This window comes from Arvicanthis niloticus, chromosome 29 (assembly GCF_011762505.2).
Source record: "Arvicanthis niloticus isolate mArvNil1 chromosome 29, mArvNil1.pat.X, whole genome shotgun sequence".
Classification (NCBI taxonomy): domain Eukaryota; kingdom Metazoa; phylum Chordata; class Mammalia; order Rodentia; family Muridae; genus Arvicanthis; species Arvicanthis niloticus.
In genome coordinates this window covers 236195-255516 of record NC_133437.1, presented here as the reverse complement: position 1 = coordinate 255516, position 19322 = coordinate 236195, and the positions used below count along the sequence as shown (strand labels likewise).

Sequence of the window (19322 nt, the reverse complement as noted above, 5' to 3'; positions counted from 1 at the left end):
AATCACAAAATTTACCCTTGAACTCCAGGATCCTTCTCTAGGCAGCATCACTAATGGAGGAGAGTTAGTCCATGACAGAAAGTAATTATGGTTTGATATGAAATGTTCTCCACAGCTCATACTCTGAATGCTTGTCTACAGCTTGGTGATACTATTTTGGGAGGCTGTAGAAACTTCAGGAAATGGGGCCTACCCAATGGAAGTAGGCCACTATACAGAAGGTTATACAGGCCTTGGTCTTGGTCTTACTCTGCTTTCTGATCTGCTGTGATACGAGCAGGCTCCCACATAAGTAACTCCTGTTACCATAAACCCTACCATGTCTTCCCCACCAAGATGGACCAAACCATCCAAGCCATGAACTAAAATATTCCTTTCCTCACCAAGTGGTCTAACCACAGTAATGCAAAGGTAACTAAAACAGTCTTCCAATGCAAAGTCAGAACTGGGTCATGTTGGTACTTTTCTCATGAGAAGGCAGTCAGGGTGTTAGCAATGTCTGCAGCTGCCAAGTGCTCACCAGCTAAGTCCATACATCTCCCCAGTCCCATGCGCCCCATATTGACCTGGCAATGAACCGGGCTTCCGAGTGGCGGCAGGCAACAAAAAGGCCCTTGATAATGTCCATCTTCTTGGCCATGGACTGAACAAAGTAGAGAATAGACAAGGAACCATCAGAGAACACGTATGAACTTTAGAAAAGCTGCCACTGCTGCGATCACCACAACCATCACCTGTTGTAGTGTCTTTATCTGAGAACAATGACAATGAACTAGCTCTCTTTGCCTCTTTCCCTTTGTCCAACAAGCATTGACAGGTGCCCTGACACCCAGGACACATGGCTTTAGATGGTAGGTTCTCCAGAGAAGAATGGAAAGAGACATTGTAAACGCACAAGCACAAATGAACACTAAGGTACACAGTCCCCACAGGCTTTGCTTTGTTTCTTGTGACATTTGGGTGTTGGGATAAGCCACCCTGCTCTACTTACAGCACTGCCAGTGAGCCGGGCAATGTCACAGAATTTGGTAAAGACTCCAGAAATGGTAAGTGGAGGTGGAGGCAGCATGAGTCTCTGAGTGCTGCGGCTGTTCTCGGCCACGAGACCCACATCCCCCTTTTCAGCTACCTCAGCCCGAATGGACTCCAGCTGACGACCTATAGAGGAGGCAATGGGGAAGAAAGCAGGAGAGGACAGTGCAGCAACCCGTTTCTCTTCACTGGCTGGATGTTTCTCTAGCTATCTGGACTTAGGGGGCTTCCCCTTGTCTACAGACTGCTTCCTTGGTACAATTAGTAAATGTCTGCTCCCATTAGGTCGGCATAAGAAGCCTAAGCCAACAGTCAGTCTGAGAAAGACAAGCAGCTGGGTGAACACACCCAGACTGGGAGTTATGTGTAGATAGAACTAAAACCTATGGGATGGGATGGGATGGGGCCAATGGAAGTGGAAAGGGCTGCCTGTTCGATCCTTAATTGGTCTCTAACAGTCTACAACCTCTTGTTTATCGTGTTTCTATTGTTCTGCCTTTTAAAAAGTATGAGATACGCCTTGACCTTGCTTATGTTTGAAAACAGAGTCCTATTATGGCACACTTGAGGTAAGAGCAGGAGACTGGCTAGAAAGACAAGCAAGTAGTCAAGACAATTCAATAACTTTCATCACCCTTCCTCTCCATCACACAGCTCCTATCACACAGCACAACACAGGTTGTGCCTCCCCACCCTATACTGCCCAGACCTTGAAACTCTGGCCTTGTCAAGTACTCTTCCACTGGCCTCTTCCTCTACCTTTACCCCCCAGCCCCAACTTTTTCACAAACTTCAAGTGCCCTCTCTTGTTGGATCTCTCCTACCTGTGGCCTGGGCAACTGCCTTGAGGAGGACACCATCACCAACACCCAGCTCTAGTCCCTGCTGAGGCGGCCCGAGGCGGTTGAGGCTGAGATAGAGAACAGGGAGCAGGTCTGAAGGGGACAAGGCCACCACAGAGCGCAGCAGGTTGCTCAGTGTCTCCACCATCTTGAGCCTGAAAGAAACGGCCAGGGTGTGTCCACCTATGTCAAGTTCAGTGGGGTGTGGCACCCCAAGAAGTTAGAAGGAAAAATGAAAAGAACAGGAGAAAGGAGAAGGATAAGGAGCCAAGAGAACAAAAACAGCTTGCTTGTGGAAGGGCAACTGAAAAAAATTACAATGAAGATGGTGGGAATCACTGACAGAGAGCGGCAGCCATACAGACTCTTCCTCAAGAAGCCACTGGTTGAAACCCTTTCCACCATCTAACTGATTGGACCCACGCCCACTCTAAGACAGGTGACATTATTATGCCCACTTTACAGGTGAGAAAACAGGGACAGAAAGACTTATCCAAGGGCAGGAAGCTAAGAAGCATCAGGCTGAGGGTCAGGTCAAGGCTGTCCACTCTAGGACACTCAAGCCACTGAAAATGATGGCCATGCTTCCTGTAAACGCTGTTCTCCCACTTATGTGGTCTAACTAAAGAGCCATGTGAGCTGGGGATATAGTTCAGTTGCTAGGATGCTTACACAGCATGTACAAATCCCCACATAAACTGGGGTGTGGAGACCCATATGCAATCCTAGTACTCAAGAGGTGGAAGCAGAAAGAGCAAGCAGTTCAGGGCCAGCATGAGCTACATGAGACCTCTTCCCCCAAACCCCCGGCCAAAAAAAAAAATTAAAGAAAGACTGTGTTTTTCTTAGAACAAGCCTAAAGAACAATTCTTTTAGAAAGGCAGGAGGAAAAAGGGAAATACAGACCACCTCATCACTCCTGTGCAAAGACCACAAGAATGGATGACTGATGCAGACAAAAAATCAACTACTGGGTGTTGGGATGTACAGATACCTTCTTCCCCAAACCCATGTCTGCTCAGCAACAGAATGTGACGTATCTGGAAGCAGGAACTTTGTAGGTATGAATAAGGATGGAAAGAAAAGCATGCTAGATAAAGGTGATCCAGCCCAGGCCCTCTCAGAAAAGGACATGGTGATATGTATAAGCCTAGAAATGCCAAGGCTGGCTAGAGTCCCAGAAGCTGGAAAATGTCAGGTTAAGTTCTCTCTCCAAGCCTCAAGAGGCGTTAACCTGCCTGTCAACAAGCAAACTATTATCACCATCTTAGCTTTAGACCTCAGGCTTCCTGTACTGTGGGGAAATAACTTTCTATTGTTTTAATTCACCTAGGGGCAATCTGTTTCTGCTGTCCTGTGACAGCAGCAGAAGTGGAACAGTGGGTGAAGGTTACTCCACAAGGTTGCCAAGAGGGAGACTGCACAGGGAAGCAGCCAGGCACTCAGCCTTGGGGCCAGGTGAGCGATGGAAGACCAGGACAGCGACATCATATGCAGTGAGAAAACATTGCCTAAAACTAATTCTGAGAAAATGGGCTATAAATCCAAACTGAGAACCACCAAAACCTTTAACAGTAGCGAAGTCACAAAGAACACAGACAGATGGAGGGGACAGGCCAGCTAAACACCATGAATGAGAATCCAGACAAGAAATCAGGACAGAAAAGGGCAAGTGTCACAAGGCAAATGAAAGTGGGAATCTTTGTCACTAACAGCTGGTGTCGACTTCTTGATTCTGGTCATCTTGGTTCTGACCATAGCCCTAAACCAGAATAAGACAACACAATGAAAGGCAGTCCAGAAACATGGGGACACTCTATTGTTTTGAAAGTTTTCTAAAAACAAAAACAACAAAACAGAAAACTTAAAAAAAAAAAAAAAAAAGCTTTAAAAAAATTTGTACCCCAAGATTTTAGATTATGGGTCAAAACAGAATAGTTATCCTGCAGTTCCCTCGAAGTATGTTATGTTGATAAACTCAATCTCCATAAAAGACAGAGATATATGTTCTTCCCTTTATTCATGGGGGAACTAAAGCTTAGAGGGGGAGGCCAAGCCACCTGCCACAGGCACACAACCAGGAATCAGAGCAATGCTAACTGTCCCCTTGGCTGCCTCACCGAGCTGCTGCTACAAGCCGCCATCTGAACTACATATCCTGATGCTTAAGGTTCTTCCCATGTCCTCCATTGTCTCACTTTGGTGATTACATCCCATGGGAAGTTCTTAAACATTCCCAAGGAAACATTTCTAAGGCCAAAGCATTGAGGGCAGCCTAAAGATGTACTAAAATGAAGAAATATTATAGGGACATTTATATATGCCAGGAAAGCTTAAACCAACATGGAGAACTGAAAACAAGAATGAGACTGATTGAGGTATACCCCACAATACTTATATCACCTAGACACACAGAAGAAAGCCCTAGGTATCAGAGGCCAGGAAAGGACAGGATTTGAGAGAGGAGCAAAGGTGCCAGCATGGACAACTGATGCTGACACGGAACATCACTGGGAGGGAAGGCTCTGCAGAAGCTTGGCAAGTGAGGTCATCCTCACTGTAACCAAGACTAGACTTCCATTTACTTGAGATGCACAAACAAGACACAAGTCACTTTGTGTGACACACCCCCTATAGTTCCTAGAATCTGTTTCCTAACCCTGCAGACCTGGCTGACCCTGTGTCTCACACAAGCATGTTCAACCTTTGACACTGACAGGGGAGGATATCTGAAAAGTTCCAGAATGGCACAATAAAGTTACAATCACTGAGAGAGAGTTCTCACAGGGGATTAAGTGTTAATACATCTATGTTCAGCTGCATTCATAGCTTTCTTGGCTGCAGGCATACTTTAAGCACAGGCTGGACCCACTTAGACCAAGAAACTATGCCATCAAAAACGATGCTGTAGCCGGGCATAGGGGTCCAAACCTTTAATAGTTGCACTCGGGAGGCAGAGGAGGTGGATCTCGAGTTCAAGGCCACCCTGGCCAACATAAATGAGTTCCAAGACAGCCAGGGCTACATAGAAAGACCCTTTCTCAAAAGCCAAATGGAAAAGAAAAGAGATGCTAAGGGTCTTCTCAGGCTGAGCCTCAAAATTATGTCAGCCATTTTTGTTAATGGACAGTGACCATGGTAAGAAGAGGTGAGGAAAGGCTGCGGGGCAGGAGGCAGCACATAATGCCATGCTGAGAACAGAGCCACAAAGAACCTGCCCCCATGCCTGAGTAACCAATTACCGAGCAGAAACCTCCTCAATCTTTTCAAATGTCCGGGCCACAGCGAGGAAAGGGACCCTGAGAAAGAAAATGAGATATGAGAAGTACTTGAGTAGGCTGTAACATCCTGTCTCCATCCTTCCTCTTCACATCCTCCTGGGGGATAAATGCAGAGGCAACTATCCCCTATCCCTTCCCATAATTCTGTGTCCTCAAAACAGAGAGGGGAGAGATGTGACAGCTCTTCTTATAGAGGTCAAAATGGCAGCCTCCCATAGTCACAGGGACAGGACATAAGACAGCATGGGAAGACTAACTCCTTACTTCTGGCCATGTTTCCAGCAGGCATCTTCAATGGGATGGTAGTTATTTTTGGAAGGATTATAATTTGTTGGATCCAGGGTTCTGTGGAGGCAAAGGAAAGTTGAAATTGGGTAAATTTGGGTCTAAGAAGTTACTTTTCAAAGTGTTGGGCCTGGCTCACAAGGCCAAAGGTTAACACATTTCCATCATCTCACTGGTAGATTCTAAACATGTACTCTACCACTGAGCCACAACCCACAGCCCCTCACTTGGTGATTCTAGACAAGTCTACTACTGAGCCACAACTCTAGTCCACATACAGCTTTCAGTAAGGCATGGAAGGGATCTATCTGGTCCCATTACTTTATAGGATGTGTATCCACCTATCCACCTGATTGTCCATTCAACAAATCCTGTGTTCATAACCAGTGGTATAAGAACAACCCAATTACAATAAAACCATCATTTAGCAGCCTATTCAGTCCCACTACTATAATCTAGAGTGGTTACCAGGAAAGAGAAGTGGATCTTGATCCATATCCATTAGCCTCCCAGTGCTGACACAGAGAGGCCTTCAGGAGATTCCAATGTAGATGTCTGCTGCTCCCAGAGCATGCTCAGTATAGGGAATCAGTGTGCTAAGAACTGAGGATAGAGTGCTGGGTGGTACCAGTGGGCAAAGAGGCTTAAGATTTTGTCGTGGGAACAATGCAGAACCACTCTAGGGAGGTAAGTCGGAGTGAGGGGCAAGAATTAATACCATGATTACCTTGCTGTATACCCTTAGCCCTTTGGAAGTCATACTAGAAGCTAGAGGTCAGACAAGACGCCAAGCAATCAATGTATGCAAACTCCCTAAATAGTTTTTACTCTGCCTGTATCCTAAGGCTTTGCAAGAGGGTCCAAGTGTCTAAAACACTGACCAATGACCAAGCCCTGCAAGAGGAGAAAATCCAAGCTAGGGCTGAGTCATGGACTTGGAGAAGAGAATGTGCTAGGAAATGTTTCTCAGACCTGAGCACTAACTCACCCCTTGGTCTCTTCTTTCCTTGGAGTGCCTGACTCTTCTTGTTTGACTTCAGTTTTCACTGCTGGTTTTCGGGGTGCTGCAAAGGAAGACAGAAAGCAGAGCATCCTTACTCCTCATAGGTCCAACTCTGGTGCCTTGTTCAGCCAGCACTGCCTAAACAGAGCCCCACAATCTGTTGCCTACACAGCCCAGATGGATAAAGATGAGAAAGGTGCTCACTGAAGAAACTGCTCAGTGTCTTGGCACCTCTGGCAGGAGGCTTGCTCTGTTCCTCTTCCTGAGGCTTCTGTTTCACACCTGCCTTACACATTGGAATATTCTCTGTCTTTGTCAGGGTTACTGACTCTGAAACAAGAAAGAGATGATGGTGATACAAACAGTTGTTGGAGCTGGTCTTGTACACTGTGTATTCAGATGCTGAGTTCTGTACTCCAAGATCAGGTTGCAGTCTGGACATGGGTATTGTATTGACCAATGTGCTATGAAGAATGTTCCCCAATAATCTCTGATTGGTAAATAAAAAGCTAGAGCCTGTGACTGGGCAGCAGAGAAAGGAAGGTGAGACTTCCAATAGAGTGAAGTGATCTCAGGAAGGGACCATGCAACAGAGAAGGAAAAGAGAGAGCAGAAGACAGTTGCCATGAAGCAGGATGGAAGATGATGGACCACAAGCACATAGCCAAGAGAAGCTCGCACTGAGGATACACATGGAAATACCAAGACTCAACTGACAAGTAATGAGGAATTTATCTGGTTATTAATAGACTAAACAGGTTAGAATAGCACCCAACCTGCCCAGCACAGTGCCAGCAGATTGTTATAAAATCTGATGTCTCTGTCATTTACTCTGGAGCAAAACAGTATAGAATGGGGCAGAAAGTCCCCATAAAATTACCACTATAAATAGTTTCTACCTGACCCCAAAGTCACTGCACACTATGAGTGGAAAATTAAGCAATTCTGACCTTTCTGCATCTGTTGTGTAAACGCAAGGCCTCTCTGGCCTAATGTTCATTCCTCAGTGCCAATGAAAGCACAGGTGACACTGGACCAAAAATGGAAAACTTAGGAATGGTAGTGAAAAGAAACCTTATCACCCAGCTGGGTGGCCACCACCGTGAAATACCAGCTACTCAGGACACTGAGGTAGGTGAATTATAAAACTACAAAGCCATTCTACATCTCATAGTAAGATCTTGTCTCAGACAAGACAAAACAAAACAAAACAAAAACAAAACAAAAACAAAAAAAGAACTGGAGCATGGCTCAGTAGCACAGCACCTGCCTAGAATCCCCAATGAGGGCTGAAAAATTGGTTCAGCAATTGGAGCACTGACTGCTCTTCCAGAGGTCCTGAGTTCAGTTCCCAGCAATCACACGGTGACTCACAACCATCTGTAATTTAATGGGATCTAATACCCTCTGGCATGTCTGAAGACAGCTACAGTGCACTCATATACATAAAATAAATAAATAATTCTCTAAAAATAAATTTTAAAAAATCCCCCAGTGAGGGGCAGGGGCTGTAGCTCAGTGGCCGAGTACCTGCCTCTCCCACTAGTGAGAAGATTGAGGTATGGTTCAGAATTAAACATCTGCCTAGCATATATCAGGACCTGACCATGAGCATTCCCCCCACCCCAAAAAAAGCCTAAAATCTTATCATGATTCAAACAAAAAAAGCAAAAAAGCACCATTTTTCTTATAGAAAATAGATATATTTATATGCCTAAAAGTCTCTTTGCAAACATAACCTATGACACAGGGGTCTCAATGACACCAAGGAAGCACTCCCGCTTCTGAATCCTGTAACTAAGCTTAGATATTGCACTTAATAAGCACCTACCCAGTTGGCTGTATCTGACTGACACCTATGATGTCTAAAAGCATTTTATTTGAAGGTTCTTTTCTCTCTTCCCACATGCATGAGGTAAAACCAAAACCTCTGATTATCTTGGAGTTCACACTGAATCCAAGTTGGGGACTCTGTGCCTTGTTTCAGTGAACCACCCGCCACAGACAAGTGATGCCCCAAGCAGGATCATGAAGTTGAGGGAATAACCAACTCACCAGGGGACTTGGTGGGCCCATGGGCTACTATGGGCTGGTCCCTCTCCTTTTCTGCCTTCTGTTTTACCTCTTCAGCCTCTGTGAGGCTTTCTGTTGGGGTCTGTGTTTCTGATGACAGACAGAAAAGTTAAAACAGAAGTGGGGCCTAAAGGCACTCCCACACAGTAGACAGTTTGAAGCAGGAAGGCACAAGTCCAAAGCCTGCCTGGACTACAGAGTAAATTCCATTTTTTGTTTGGGTAACTGTGTGAGACCCTGTCTCAAAAACAAGATACTGACATGTAACTCAGTAGTGAAGCACCTGCCTACCCTGTACATTTTTATTTACAAATGTACTAAAAAGTCATGCCACCAGGGTAATGATAAAATTACAGACACTAACCTGGGGGAAATCTGCCTTAGAACTCCTTTTACTAGGAGATACTCAGAACTGCTAAAATCTCCAACTTACAGTGAAACTTTTTACTGACTACAAATTGCCAATAGGAAATCAAGTCTCCACTAAGTAAGTCAAACCTGTCATGGGAAACTGGGCCATATGGAGATTTTTAGTCTTATCACATGAACAAGATCCTGGCTGGGTCAACAACTGAACTGACAGCTCCCATGATCACCAGATCCAGCTCTATGGCTGTTTCCCTGTGTTGCCCCCAAGATAAAGGGAATCCTCAACAGTCTATAGCAGTCTACAGCCTCCAAGGGAACACAGCGACACCTGCTGGACACTACATGAAAAGCTAGCTAAGGGAATTTTGTTAGTTTCCAGTAGTCTCAAAGAACATCCTTGAACTCACCACCAATGAAAAGTAATTTCTATTAAATAAAACACAGTAAAATTGAAATTATAGATAAATAATATTGAATTAAGACAAAAAGTTTCAAAAAGCTTTCACAATGAGCTCCTGTATACTAGGATCTGGAAAATGTATTCATTTTACTATTTATTCATTGCTATGTAGAACAGGCTGGCCTCAAACTGCAGTGATCCCCCTGCCCCAGCTGCCTGAATGCTATTATAATAAGCACAGGCAACCATGCCTGGCCCCAAGTCTGAAATGTTGACTTAAAGGTTTGGATATCAGATTTGAAAGTCTAAACATCTTGTACTGCACACACATCCCCTACCCTTCCAGGTCCCTGTTCTGTGTCCCTTGGAGACACCAGCACACAAACAAGCTCCTCTCATCTTTGTTCCCTCACCTTCTTCTTTCTTCCTTTTCTTAGCTGCTTTGTCCTTGTCTTCATTCTGCTCCTCGAGAGTGTCCTCAATTGTCCGTTTGGGAAGCTGCTTCCGTGCTAGAAAGATAAAGAGGGCACCGTTTGTCTGTGTCTGCCCCAGTGATCAGACACACTGTCTGGTGGAGGGGCAACCTAGAAGGTTCTGGATCCCCTTCCTCTTCTTACCTACCATAGACACTACCCCAATGTACACCTCATCTTTCCAGCTCTGATCTGTGACCTTGGGTGAGTTATTTATTCTCGCTGTTTGTTCCTCCCTCTCTTGCATTTTGAGAAAGGAAACAAGCTCCAGTAAATGATAACAGGATGCACTCAGCCCCTCAGCCTGCTGTCTGAGAACCCAGAGGATCCAGTCACCACACTCCTCTCTAGCTCTTACCATACTCTATCCTCACACTGCCTCTTCAAACTACACTGTATTCTCCACAAACACCATAGTGTCAGAATTCCCACGTGTCCTGTTTTTCCTGCCTCTCAGCCTTTGTACATGTGGCACCTATCTGGGAAAGTTAGGTGCCTTTTCTGAACCTTCCCTAGGCTCCATGGACAACTGACTTCTGAGCTCCCAGGGCAGCCCTGTAAATAGCTCTGCCCCATGGAAGCTGCATATGTGGTATTAAACTTGAGTGTTTAAAGGAGCGAGAAAAAGCCAAACTGGAGAACCTAGTTTTAATCATACATCATGATCTGAACACAATTTCAAGTCTTTTTAAAATGCTGAGTGTGGGTTCACATTCATTGTAACTTGACTAAACCTGAAATTCCTAGGAGATGCACTTCTGTGTCTGTGAGGGAGTTCTTATGGAAATTTCACTGTGGAATATTCACCCTGACTTTGGGTGGCACCATACCATGGGCTGGGAACTAGGAATAATAAAAACAAAAGAGGAGAAAATGAGCTGAGCTCTAGCATTATCTGCTTCTGCTTCCTTATATAATCCTACTGCCATCCTTCCCAGTCACTACGGACCGCACTGTCAAACCGTGAACCAAAACAAACTCCCCTCTTTTACACGTTTCTGGAAGGTATTTTGTCACAGTATGAGAAGGGAAAAGAAAGAACAATAAATATACACTAAGTTTTCAAAATCTGACATGTTGTGTGAATGTACCTGTCAATTCACACATTGTGTTTAGGGTTTTAAAAATAGACAACATTCTATAAAAAAAGCAGATTCCCACACCCAAGTTGTCTCACAGGAGACTGGAAAGACTTCCCTTACTGAGGCCTGCTCTTGTGGAGTACCCTGAATAAAATGCTTGGGTCCAGAGGTGTTGCAGAGTTTCGGATTTTCTATTTTACATCTGGAGACTGCACTGGCTGAACTGAATGAGTATCGCTGATCTTACAGCATGCACCAGCTTTCCAATGTCCACTAATTAACACACTGAGACTTTACAAGTACCCATCTCAGTCACCACACTGCAAACCATCACAGCAGACTCAGTCCTCAAGTCACATACAGCCCTCACCTGGCCCTTCCCCATACCAATTCTTCTCCTTCCATTTAGGCCTCCCGTCTCTGGTTGATTCTGTAGAATGTTCTCTAATCTCTTCATTCAGTGTCCCCTAAACTCTGTGGTCCCTGTAACAGAACTCCAAACTTAAGTGACCCAGATATTCCCAACTCCCTCACACTACTGGAATCCTACCTGGCTCCCTTTGCCTTTCAGGGCTCAGCTTAGTTACCTGCTTTTCCATAAGTTTCCACACTTGCACTCTTGTATTCCTTCTTAGAGCCTTGTGCAGCACTCCCCATGACAATCACAATTTCCCACATATACCAAGCACTGACTGTGGGCTAAGTCAGGCCCATGCACTTTACATGAATCAGCTTTCAATCCTGGCACTTCTGGGCAGTTGGCACTATACTTCAAATCACCAGTTCCACAAGTAAAGGTGAGGTTATTTGCCACAGGTCACATAGCCCAGAGACAGTTAACCATGCTCACCACCACAACTCTACCATCAGAGCCACTGGAAGGATGATCACAATGAGTAGTACGGATAGACGGCATGGAGCTGGCCTGTCCTTACCAGTTCGACGTTTTGGGAATCCTGATGGGGAGATGTCCATGGAGGGGTTGAAAAGAGGACTGTTCTCAGGACATGTGTCAGAGCTGGGAGGAGAGCTCTGTTTGGAGTCTGGCACAGGCTTCTGAAAGGAGACAGAAAGAACAGATCTAGAATAAAGAAGATGCATGCCATCACCTAGCAGTCACAGCTACTACATGCTTCAGAGCAGAATGGACTCAGCCTCTCGTGTACAATGTCATTTCTGGTTCCACAGTCCCATTCCCACCCAGGCTACCACCTTTTCTCACCTAGGTATCATTATACCCACTAATATAACTTTGAGTTTCCCAGATTCACTCCATTATGAAAAACCAATATTAATTCTGCTTCTTAAAGGAACAGATCTTTTTTTTATACTTACACATATGGTGGCCTTACTAAAGATTTAACAACTTCTCTTGGAGTTAATACAATCATGGGCCTGAGGACTCTATTTCTCTGCCTCCTTTACAACTAGTGTGGTCATGAGACTAAGGACTGCAATTTCAACCTCCCTCATAGTTCTAAGATCCAAGAAGAGAACTAATTTTTGTACATTATCCTGTGATACCATATACATGGCATGCACTTGCATGTCTCTCACACACACACACACACACACACACACACACACGTTATAAAAAAAATTTAAGTAGAAGAAGAGTCACAAGAAAACGTGACCACAGAAAGCACAGTAAGAGAACCTAGAACTGCCTCAGCTAATGGAAGGAACAAGCTTCTAAAAAAAAAGAAACATGAAAGTAGTCTTCCCCTAGAGGCTCCAGAAACAAAAGGCCCTGCCCACACTCTAAAAGAATCCACTCCAGGTTACCTGACCTACATAATTACAGGATAACTGTGAAACAGCCAGCACTACAGGTATGTTCTCCATGAGGTACCTGAGGTATGATGATGTCAAGGGGCCCAATGAGCCCCACCTCCCAGAAAAGAGGTAGACTGGAACCCTGTACCCCAACCCTCCTGCTTCAGAGAACAGCAGCAGAGATTACCAGTCACCTGAACAATGTCCCCACAGAGTCTTCCTGTACAGCTACTGTACTCAGCTACATGAGTGACGAGGAAACTGGCAGATTTGAGGTCAGCAAGATGGTTCAGTGGGTAAAGGTGCTTGATGCACAAGTCTAGAGACCAGAGTTAAATTCCTAAACCTCACGTGAGTGTGGATGCAGAGAATACCACAAAGTTGTCCTCTGACCTCCACGTGCACAGCAAGGATATACACACATACACACAAAAATTAAATTTAGTAAGGAAACCAGCAGGCTGCTGGAACGTACTTGGACGTTGGGGGTGCAAGGGGCTTCATCTTCGTCCTCTCCTTCACTGCTCAGGACCTGAGTTACCTTCCTTCCTGGTCTCTTCACTGGAGAATCACTCTCGGGTACCACTCGATTCCTCTCCTTCAACGCCACCCTGGAAGTCAGAAGGGTGATGGTGGAGCGCATGGCAGGCAGCATGGGGAAACCGCCCACAAAACTCTGCATTCCCTTCTCTTCCATTTCAGTGAGCAGTGAGCATCTTCTAGGTGCCTCCATGACAATCGCTTTTATTTTCCCTTTTGAGATGGTCTCATGTAGCTAGGCCTGGCCTCAAACCCAGTAAGTAGCAGAGGCTGCCTTTGAACTCCTGATCCTCCTGCCTATACCTCAGCAGCACTGGGATTATGATGTGTGCCACCATACTTGACTTCATTATATGTACTTAAGTATCCTTTCCTCCCTCCCTTTCTCTATCTCATGCCTGAGGCATCCTGTCAGGACATGTCATGAAGAACAGGTAGATTTCTCACCAGGGACAGTCTTGACACTAATATCTACTTGAAGACCTTTTCTCTTAGTCACAAGCGTTTCAGCAGGAGACATCATCAGGCAACAGCATAATAGCTGAAGTCTTACATGAGCAAAGGGACACTTAATCACTGTCCCCTTGATGCCAGAACCGATCTTTCAGCTTATGAGGACATAGGCATGGCGTCATACATGCTGGTGGCAGTCACTCAAGTCCTGAGTGTTCTCAGAAAGCTCACGGTATGAACAGACGCCATCATGAGTATCAGCAACTCCTTACTATCTGGTGACAGGCACTCACCCTACAAAACTTCTTACAAAGAGAGAAGCAGGTTCATGCTCCGCACCACAGAAAGAGTCCTACAAGCTTTTAGGAGAGTAGAAGAATGGCCATTCACTTGGTTCACCTCAAAACCCAGTGTCTTGAGCTGTGATGGCACATAGAAAATACTTGACAGCTGTTTTCTGAGTAAATACATATATACAGTACCATGAACATACAACCTATACAAGCAATTTACATATTTAATAGTCTCGCTTTTGTTATTTAAAAGTAAGCTAAAGGTGTTCGTGAATGTGTACAGATTACATTGTCAGGCATTGTGCCAACCACTGGAGCTCTAACAGCATCAAACAGGCAGGCCCTGTGCTCCTATGATAGACACTTACCCATTCATCAGGTATATTAAGCATCTAATATGTCAATCAATGTGTTTGCTAGAGCACTGCACACTGGTCACAGTGCTTCCTCTGGGAAGGATTAATGGAAAGAGTTCAAGAAATCTTAGATTAAAAAAACATAAATCTGTTTACTTTCATGTGTATGGGTGCTTTGCTTACATGTATATCTATGTACCATAATAATGCCTAGTGCCTGCTTAAGCCAAAAGAAGGCATCAGATCCCCCTGGAACTGGAGTACCAGGTAGTTGTGACCACTACCTGAGTACTTGGGAATTGAACCGAGGTCCTCTGGAAGAGAAGCAAATGCTCTTAACTGCTGAGCCATTTCTGAAGTCCCTAGATTTATCATTATGACTATTAATTATGTGTATGTCTATGCATGAATAGGTACAAATGGGCACAGTTGTTCAAAGAAGCCACAGGTATTAGATACTCTGGAACTGGAGTTACAGGTAACTGTGAGCGACCAGACATGGGTGCTGAGAAGCAAACTGTTGTCCTCTGCAAGAGCAGTTTGTATTCTTAACTACTATACCATCTCTCTAGGCCCAAGGTCCAATTTCTCCTTAGTTATCTGGGTTAATGTCTTTATGATTACCATATATAATTCCTCATATAGAGACCAATGTCAGACAAACAAAAAAAAAACCTACACACATAATTACACTTAATTAAAAATAAAAGCAAATCCTAATATATTAGTATAGAACTATAATACCCACAAAAAGGAAACAATCTAAATATTCACCAGAAATGAAACGCTAAATAATTTCTTTAGGATAGCCATAGAAGGGAATACAACATAGAAACTTAAAAAACTGAGCTCCTGTATTCTTTAACAGAAAAAAGAAAATTCCTCTGTGCTATATTAACAAAAGCAAGCTGATAAACAGTAACATAACATACATAGCATGACCTAAGTAAATCACAGAAAAGAAACGTTCTTATGCATTTCCACAGAGCAATGTATATGACCAGTGACCTAATTCAACATTTATAGCTTGACTCCTACATGCGCAGAGTGCCACTCTGCAGTAAGTAGTGTTATTAATGGCACATCTGGGCAGGCAGTGGTGGAACAGGCCTTTAATCCCAGCATAGGGAGGCAAAGGCAAATGGATCTCTGTGAGTTTGAGGCCAGCCTCGTCTACAGATCGAGTTACAGGATAGCCAGCCAGGTTATACAAAGAAACCCTGACTTGAAATACAAAAACAAAAAGGTACATCTATTCACTCACTGACCCCATGCAGAAAGCTTATCAGATATTAGGTACCTTTTTACTGCTGAGGAAGCTGGGACAAAGGAAGTGAAGTTTCCTGCTCAACATCTCAATTTGGAGATTATGACCAGATGTATTCACATCCATGCTCTGGCCCAAGGGTGATCATGTTACCCAAACAAGGCCACCCAGCATCTTTCCGAAAAATGTATGAATCAAAATGTGGCCAACATTACTAACTCTTGGAGAGTCTGGTCTAGAATGAATGCAAAGCATGCGCAAACAGATCCCTGACAAGAATTCTGTTGACTGTCAGCCATCTAAATTAAATATCATTTTGAGGCCTGATACATCTGAAATGGGTTTTTAACACACACAGACAAAAGAATCTTGACTGTTAAAGGCATACGCTGTCCCAGCCCCTTACATACTTTGGAGGGAGTTCCTTCTCTCTGATGCTGCTGGGTGTCTCCTTCTCTGGCTTCTTCCCTTTACCTTCTTTTGTGGGTTGAAAAAATGACCTGAAGGGGCACAAGGGAATGAGTTAATAGCACTGATGCTCTGCAAACCTGGACAATACCTGTATCTTCAGACACCGTCCCCAGCCATATAGATTCCTATACTTTTGTATAACATTAAGGAGTGTTGGGGGTTGGGGGAGAGGGACAATGATAGGAATTTAGTAGTTCAGTGGTAGAGGGCTTCCCTAGCTTGGGCAAAGACCCTGAGTTTTATTCTATTCTAGACTCTTGGTGGCAGGGGCAAGGGGGTAGTGTGTAAAAGTCAAGAAAAGAAAGTAAGAAAACAAAAGCATATAAACTAAGAGCTGTTATCTCAGGACAGGTTATATCCAGGTTTTCCCATCACATGAGCGCCTGGGGATTTGTGCTTCGCAGTATCTAGGGTGGATGATCAGGTCTGAGTCTGCTAGTATCTATTCCCTCCTTTATCGGATACACCCTTCTTTCTCTTAGTATATAAGTGACCAACATTTACACCTATGATACATAGACACATAACCCAGGACTTAAAAATTAGTACACTGCACTGCATACCTGTAGTCACTGTGATTGTCTAAGCCAAAATTTGACTATAAATAGCTCTGGGTGAGAACAGAGAGAGGAGGATGGCCAGGAGCCAGAGGCTGGACAACCTAGAGACCAAGGATAAAAGCGAACATGACTGGAAGGGGAAAAAAGTCAATGAAATGATTCATAATGATATTCTGCTATACTCATAGATTGATGCCTAGCCCAACTGTCACCAAAGACCCTCCATCTAGCAGGAGTAGTTGCAGAGACCCACAGCCAAACACTGGGTGGAGCCAAGGGAACCCCACAGAAGGGGAGGAGGAAGAATTGTAGGAGCCATAAAGGTAAATGACACCAGGAGAACAAAACCTATAGAGTCAACCAAGTAGAGCTCATAGGGGCTCACAGACTGAATCTGAAATCACAAACCCTGTATAGGTCTTTGCTAGGTCCTCTGTATATAGGTTATGGTTGTAGAGCTTAGTATTCTTGTGGGACTCCTAAAAGTAGGAGGGGGTATCTCTCTTTTGCCTGCTTTTGGGACCCTTCTCCTCTTAGTGAGTTACCTCATCCAGCCTTGATATGAGGTTTGTCCCTAGACTTGTTGTAACTAGTTATGCCAATTTGGCTAATAGCCCTGAGAGGCTTGCTCATGTTTTGAAAGGAAATGGATGAGCAGTGAATTGGAGGGAGGGGCTGGGAGGAGTAAAGGAAGGGGAAAATTCAGTCAGGATGTAATATATGACAGAAAAATAAAAATAAATAAAAAATATAAAGGAGAGAGGTACTCTGGGATTTCTAATTTTGGGAGAGCCAGCCTGAGAGTAACAACATCAAAGGTAACAGAGCTGACCACAGAGAGAGAGAGAGAGAGAGAGAGAGAGAGAGAGAGAGAGAGAGAGAGACAGACAACAGACAGACAGACACAGACACACACACACACACACACACACACACACACACACGGACACACACACACGGACACGGACACACAGACCATGACAACATTTTGGTACATGGATCTAACCAAGCCTACAACTATGGAAACCAAGTGCCTTCCTCTCTCATGTTCCTAAAGCTATTGCATTAGTACACAGATTCTGAACTAGCACTGAGGCTGTCCTGTGCACTGAGGGAGGTTTAATGCATGTCTAACTTTTGTCCACTAGATATCAAAAGCAGATTGTAGACCCCCTAAACCATCAGAACCAAAAATGTCTCCAGTCATTGCCACATGTTCCCAGGGGGCAAAACTGATGACTAAAAACTACTGCATTAGGGATCCATACCCTGCAACTAAAAATTAATTAATGAGTTAACTGAGTCATTACCTTTCTCCTATGTCCCACTTCCCATTTTCCATACTACTCAACTCTAGGAAATTTCAACTTTAGGTCTCCCTCAAGGTCTTCTCAGAAAAGGCAGATATGAAGCAGAAAGCCTAGGTTTTTAGAGAATGAATCATGTGGACATTTCCTCTTGCAAGGAGGAGCTCAAGAATCAGGAAGCTCACAACACTGAAGAGCCTCAGAAAATTATAGGACTCACTAGCCCCTCCCCAAGGTTTACAAAATAGTCCAGCAATTGCTGAGGGTGAGGGGACTCTTCAGTGGAGCTGCCTGCATGTTGAGCAGAGAGCTCCAGGGATGCAGCTTTCAGGAGTCATCCCCATGCTGGAGTTAGCTTTAGAGTGATGTGGTTGCTTCTGGGGCAGCAGCTTTCCTGTGAGTAACACCCTATAACTTACTGGTTTACTGAGCTACATTTGGGTAGAATGATTTCTTTGACTTGTGTCACCAGTGCCCTATCTGAGGTGAATGTTAGTTCTTATTCCCCCAAGAAATGTCCCAACACAAAGACACAAAGTCCCTGAGCATGGCAGGGACCTTACATAATACTTTTCTGCATGTTGGCAGCAGAAGTCTCTCCTTTCCTCTCTTGCTCTTTTTTTCTCATCAGTTGTACCTGAAAAAGAAATCCAAAGACCAGCTAAGGATATGGGTTGTGCAGAAACTAAGACTTGGGGAAAAAGGGAGAACAACTCTTCTTAAAAGAACATGCGTAATCAAGGGCTACAGAGATGGCTCAGTGGGTAAGAGTGCATACTGTAAAAGAAAGAGATTGAATGCCCAAAACCCACGTAAAATAAATATCAGGCATGGCTGTACATGCCTGTAAACCCAGCATTATAAGGTAGATAAAGGTGGATAAGGGCAGATCCCAGAAGCTCACTGGCCGGTCAGCCAAACTACCCAGAACAATGATTGGGCTTCAGGATCAGTGAGAAGCCCTATTTAAAGACAATAAGGCAGAGAGTGGTATTTGCACACATGGGCCTGGATTCCCACACACTCATGTGCATTACCAATACCTGGTGTATACACACACATACATTTTCTCTTCAGAAAAAACACCCAATTTTAAAAACAAATATGGAATTTTGACTAAGATTTATTATTAAGACGGGGGGGGGGGGAGGCTGGAGAGATGGTTCAGCTGTTATAAGCACTGACTGCTCTTCCAGAGGTCCTGAATCCAATTCCCAGCAATCACATGGTGGCTTACAACCGTCTGCAAGGGGATACAATGCCCTCTTCTCATAGATCTTAAGAGAGCAACAGTGTACTCACATACATTAAATAAATAAATCTTTAAAAAATTATTATTACAGCATAAAATTTCCAAATCAGAATGTGGGAAATCTCTCTTAATGGTGACTGCTTTCCATATAATATGAAAATTTTTACTGAAAACATGTTTTTTTCACATTTTTAGTCTTTGAGAATT

The 19322-nt window shown here is 44.2% G+C and overlaps 1 protein-coding gene across 1 annotated transcript in view; it reads right to left on the bottom strand.

The window, feature by feature from the left end:
• Lig1 (DNA ligase 1) overlaps positions 1–19322 on the bottom strand; it is a 33719-nt gene that overhangs the window by 13456 nt on the left and 941 nt on the right. Inside the window, exons 2-14 of the mRNA XM_076926972.1 lie at positions 18427–18500; positions 15936–16025; positions 13092–13227; positions 11776–11896; positions 9699–9794; positions 8499–8606; positions 6648–6773; positions 6429–6504; positions 5420–5500; positions 5117–5173; positions 1857–2029; positions 992–1158; positions 567–643 (exon numbers count right to left, since the gene is read on the bottom strand). Coding sequence (XP_076783087.1) covers positions 567–643; positions 992–1158; positions 1857–2029; positions 5117–5173; positions 5420–5500; positions 6429–6504; positions 6648–6773; positions 8499–8606; positions 9699–9794; positions 11776–11896; positions 13092–13227; positions 15936–16025; positions 18427–18491 — 1373 coding nt within the window. The 5' untranslated portion in view covers positions 18492–18500. The remainder of the gene's footprint in view (positions 1–566; positions 644–991; positions 1159–1856; positions 2030–5116; positions 5174–5419; positions 5501–6428; positions 6505–6647; positions 6774–8498; positions 8607–9698; positions 9795–11775; positions 11897–13091; positions 13228–15935; positions 16026–18426; positions 18501–19322) is intronic.